A 4,772-nucleotide genomic window follows, 5' to 3' on the forward strand; every position below is an offset into this window, starting at 1 on the left:
CAAGTCCCACAGGTTTTTCTGTGCTGGCATGTGTGTCGGCCAGCTAGCGAGTGCGCCAGCATGACTGTGATGCTATTTTTTGAAGCCGGCATTGTATGATGGCGCTGGCATGTTGCTCGCATGAAACATGGCCGCTGACATGATCTGCCGCGGGCCTTTTTTTTAAATATGTTGACCGCGGACATGAAATGGGTCGGCACGTTAGACGCACTGCCGATCCAAATCTAAAACAGGACGGACGTCGGACGGCCGCCCGACCCAAACAGACAAAAGACGGACAAATTCGTCGTCCGTTTGGGTCGGTCCGTTGAAGTTGCTCTAATAAAAACTATTTAGGCGATCAGGCGACCAGCGCGCGGTAAACTAGTTTTTTAGGCACGGCGCGCATATTGGAGATGGTCTAAAAACTATTTCATTGCTTACGAGTTACTGACGCCCATGATTTTTACCCGCCGGGCAAAGTTAATTGTGACCCTTTTAACAACGGGGGAAATGGCAGTGTACCGGCCTGGCCATGGTCACTCCCTGGGTGCGTGAATAATGGCTTGGCTCCCATCCCATGGTCGCAGCGCGTTGGACTTGGACAGCGTCACTCCACTTCCCAACCGCACCGGCTCGTGCTCCACTGACGCGCGCCATTAATGAAAGCGATAGCAGAGCGATGAGCGCAGCAGCCATGCCGCTTCTAGATTCCAAGAAAGAAAACCAGCTGCGTGCGGCTCACTGGCTCCCTAGCTAAGGTAGCCATGGCCAGCTTGCTGCCGCCGGTACACAGTACAATACCAGTGGCGTACGTACAGCCCTACTGCTCGCCGAGCTCTCACGAGCCCGCATTAAAGGACACACCAGAGCTCGCATTCATGGCTCCTTTCAGATGGTAGATGGCTCGCATTTACGCCCCCCACAGTAGTCTCGCCTCGTCTCCCCCGGCCCGCCCCGCTATATATCGCTCCACCCACTCCGCCATTGACGACACACCACGCATACTAGCTCATCGACCTGCCTCCTAGGTACGTACAGCACACACTATTTTCATGCCATTCCTCCACCTCCAGTAGAGCAAGCTTACAAAGAGGCGTACATCGTGAGCTGGCCGGGTTCGACGAGGAGGGCGGCGCGATGGACGTCAACGACGTGCTGCTGCTGGCGTCGGCGGTGGTGCTGGGGCTGATGTGGTGGCGGCGGTGCTCCAAGACGGGCGGCGTGGACGGCCTCCCTCCGGGCCCGCCCGGGTGGCCGGTGGTGGGCAACCTCTTCCAGGTGATCCTCCAGCGCCGCCCCTTCATGTACGTCGTGCGCGACCTCCGGGAGAAGTACGGGCCCATCTTCACCATGCGCATGGGCCAGCGCACCCTCGTCATCGTCACCGACGCCGACCTCATCCACGACGCGCTCGTCAAGCAGGGCCCCATGTTCGCCAGCCGCCCGGCGGACAGCCCCATCCGCCTCCTCTTCAGCGTCGGCAAGTGCACCGTCAACTCCGCGCCCTACGGCCCGCTCTGGCGCGCGCTCCGCCGGAACTTCGTCGCCGAGATCGTGTCGCCGCAGCGGGTCAAGGGCTTCTCGTGGATCCGGGAGTGGGCCATGGGCAACCACCTCCGCCGGATACGCGCGGAGCACGCCAAGACCGGCGCCGTCCGCATGATGGCCAGCTGCCGCCTCACTATCTGCAGCATCCTCATCTGCATCTGCTTCGGCGCCAAGATCCCTGACGAGCTCATCGTGGAGATCGAGGAGGTGCTCAAGGACGTGATGATGATCTCCCTGCCCAAGCTCCCGGACTTCCTGCCCCTCCTCACGCCGCTCTTCCGGAGGGAGCTCGCCGAGGCCAAGAACCTGCGCCGGCGGCAGCTCAACTGCCTGCTGCCGCTGGTGCGCGCGCGGCGGGAGTTCCTCCGGACAGGCGGCAACGCGTGCAAGGCGGCCGGGGAGGGGAACAGGGTGATCGGCGGCGTGGAGATGATGAGCCCGCCCGGGGAGGCGTACGTGGACTCGCTGTTCGACCTAGAGCCGCCGGGCAGAGGGAAGCGGCTCGGCGAGGAGGAGCTGGTCACGCTCTGCTCCGAGGTGATGAGCGCCGGCACCGACACCAGCGCCACCGCGCTGGAGTGGGTCATGATGCACCTCATCCTCGACCCGGCCGCGCAAGAGAGGGTCTACGACGAGGTCGTCGCCAAGGCCGGCAAGACCGCCCGGATCACCGAGGCCGACGTCGAGTCCTTGCCCTACCTGCAGGTGATCAATCCATCCATTCCCATTCTAGCATACTCTACATTGTTTATCTTTGACATCATTTAACTCAAGCGACAGATTAATTAATTTAGCAATATGCTTATTACCATGCACAGAAATGGTTCATTCTTGCAAGCTCGTTTGGGCAAAATCAATTGTAAGAAATTCCTGTCCTTAAAGTAGACATTTGGCATTGCAGTTGAGACTTGAGAGAAGTCCACTTTAGCACCAGGACATAGGAATATGAACTGATGATCACTACTACCTGATCGACCGGCTAATCAATCAACTAAACCTTCACAGTTTGTGATTGGAACACAAGTGTCACACCATCACCATCGATCGATCGGTCGGTCCCATGCATGTTCCCTTCCCTTTTTCTGTTGAAGGACTATCACCACACCTTCGAACCAAGATTGCGGCTACTAATTAAGGATAGTTGACGTAGGGATTAAAGTAAGCAGACACTCATGCAGCTGGCCACTCGAGTGTAGCCGGTGACCAAATGATCAATCATGATCGATGATTTGGACATGAAAACAGATTTGAAAATGACGTTTGCCGGCTCATCAGTGAGCCAGGGTCAACCGAAAGCGATCGACAGCAGAAGACTCCAATTTCTAATTAAGTAAGTTTGACGTGTGAGGTGTGACTAAATATTTTCTTGGTCGCAGGCGGTGGTGAAGGAGACGTTCCGGCGGCACCCGCCGAGCCACTTCGTGCTGTCGCACGCGGCGACGAGGGACGCCGAGCTGGGCGGGTACAGGGTGCCGGCGAACGCCAGCGTGGAGTTCTACACGGCGTGGGTGACGGAGAACCCGGAGACGTGGCCGGACCCGGGCGCGTGGCGGCCGGAGCGGTTCCTCGAGGGCGGCGAGGGCCACGACACCGACATCACCGGCACGCGCGCGCTCCGCATGATGCCGTTCGGCGCCGGCCGCCGCATCTGCCCGGCCGCCACGCTCGGCGTGCTCCACATCCAGCTCACCCTCGCCAACATGATTCGGGAGCTCCGGTGGACTCCCCCCGCCGGCGAGGGCCCCCCCGACCCCACCGAGACCTTCGCCTTCACCGTCGTCATGAAGAACTCGCTCCGGGCCGGCATCGTCGAGCGCAACCAGCCGCCGCCGGTGGCCGCGAATTGACTGCCTCGGTCGACCCAGATGCGCGGCGGTGGCGGTGGCGGTGGCGGTGGCGCGCGTACGTACGTACGTGCCACGGTTAGGTGATTATGGCGCGGGGTCTCATGCATCAAGAAAAGACATGTATAAATACTGCTCCGATCCGCCGTTGGAATTGGACATCGCATCGAGATGCTGTCTTAATTTTTAGTGTCATGTTTTATTTTCTCCTCTTCTCTTGAGTATTTTAGTGCTTCATCTTATTTTCATTCTTTCTCCTTCTCTTTAATTCTTGATTTGATCGACAAATGTATCTATAACCCTGGTCTTGTTCGTTGGGAGTATATTTTTGTTGTCATTCAAGAAAAGAAATAGCCATTACGTCCTAAATTCCACAGTGTGGTGTATATTTTGTTTGACCTTGTTTACAAAATGAGCTATCGACATCTATAATACTAAATAAATAAAATATAAAAATATACATCAAGATTAATCTAATGATAATATGGCCTTGTTGATGCTTTTCTTTTTAAATTTGATCAAACACACACATGCTTGATTTTGAGAAAACGAAATTTGCACTACATTTTAAAACGAGGGTACCACTCTAAGTTTTTACTCTCTCTACCTAAATACTCTACTTATAGTTGCACAGAACCGGTTATGAACCGTACTCTCTGTTGAGGTCTCCAGGAGGCCTTTTTTACGTCGATAGGGGTTGCCCGGCATAATTTTTACTCTGGGGGTTACTATTTTTTCGCTCGTTGTGTCCCCAGCCATCAGGCAGGGCGCTCTATGCCGGTCACACCCTCTCTATGCAGTTCATGTGTCATGTGCGGAGGAGAAATAAAGAGGAGAGAGAGGGGATGGGCGAGTGATGGTTGGTTATTTGCATGTAAAAAGTAGCCTCGGCGCCCCCGAATACCCCCTGGTGATCTGGATTTGGCCTGAGAATGCCGGCTCTAGTTTTGTCCAAATCTGACGAAAAGTGGGGCGTTGAGGGCATGAGTGGAAATTTTTCGTCCATCGACGCCAAAAAGTGCTCCTAGGGGGCGTCTTGGGGACGGCTAGAGATGTTGTTAGGTGCATGGGATGTGACATTAACCCAATAATCAATTCACCCGCAAAAGAAAAATCTTAATAATCAATAAAAATCGGTAGACGTTGGTACCTGTGTGACTAAGAATATCAAAGTCAGGGCTGCAACCTATCAAATGTGGTTTGGTCAGAGGTACCAATTGGAGCTTGATGCGCCGAAAGACCAATGGTTCAACCATCCTTATTCATGCAGTTGTGTCATTAAACAGACATTTGAGCTTTGAACTAAGAATGATGGGCGTTTGAGCTTCACTCGGATGGTTGGTGCGCAGTAGCGATCAGAAGTGTGACTTGAGAAGTGAGTGGCAGTTAGGGATTGGG

General features: G+C 54.9%; 1 protein-coding gene across 1 annotated transcript; it reads left to right on the forward strand.

The window, feature by feature from the left end:
- Nucleotides 1-691: 691 nt before the first annotated feature.
- LOC123411574 (cytochrome P450 77A3) lies at nucleotides 692-3,743 on the forward strand. The gene is made up of 2 exons (XM_045104543.1): nucleotides 692-2,235; nucleotides 2,907-3,743. Exons 1-2 carry the CDS (start codon nucleotides 1,120-1,122, stop codon nucleotides 3,375-3,377), a joined length of 1,587 nt encoding a protein of 528 aa, XP_044960478.1. The 5' UTR covers nucleotides 692-1,119; the 3' UTR covers nucleotides 3,378-3,743.
- Nucleotides 3,744-4,772: the final 1,029 nt, after the last annotated feature.

Source organism: Hordeum vulgare, chromosome 7H (assembly GCF_904849725.1).
Source record: "Hordeum vulgare subsp. vulgare chromosome 7H, MorexV3_pseudomolecules_assembly, whole genome shotgun sequence".
NCBI lineage: Eukaryota > Viridiplantae > Streptophyta > Magnoliopsida > Poales > Poaceae > Hordeum > Hordeum vulgare.

Coding starts and splice junctions, on each gene's coding strand:
- LOC123411574 (XM_045104543.1), top strand. CDS start 1,120: ATGGACGTCAACGACGTGCTGCTGCTGGCGTCGGCGGTGGTGCTGGGG. Junction 2,236..2,906: donor AGTCCTTGCCCTACCTGCAG/GTGATCAATCCA, acceptor TCTTGGTCGCAG/GCGGTGGTGAAGGAGACGTT.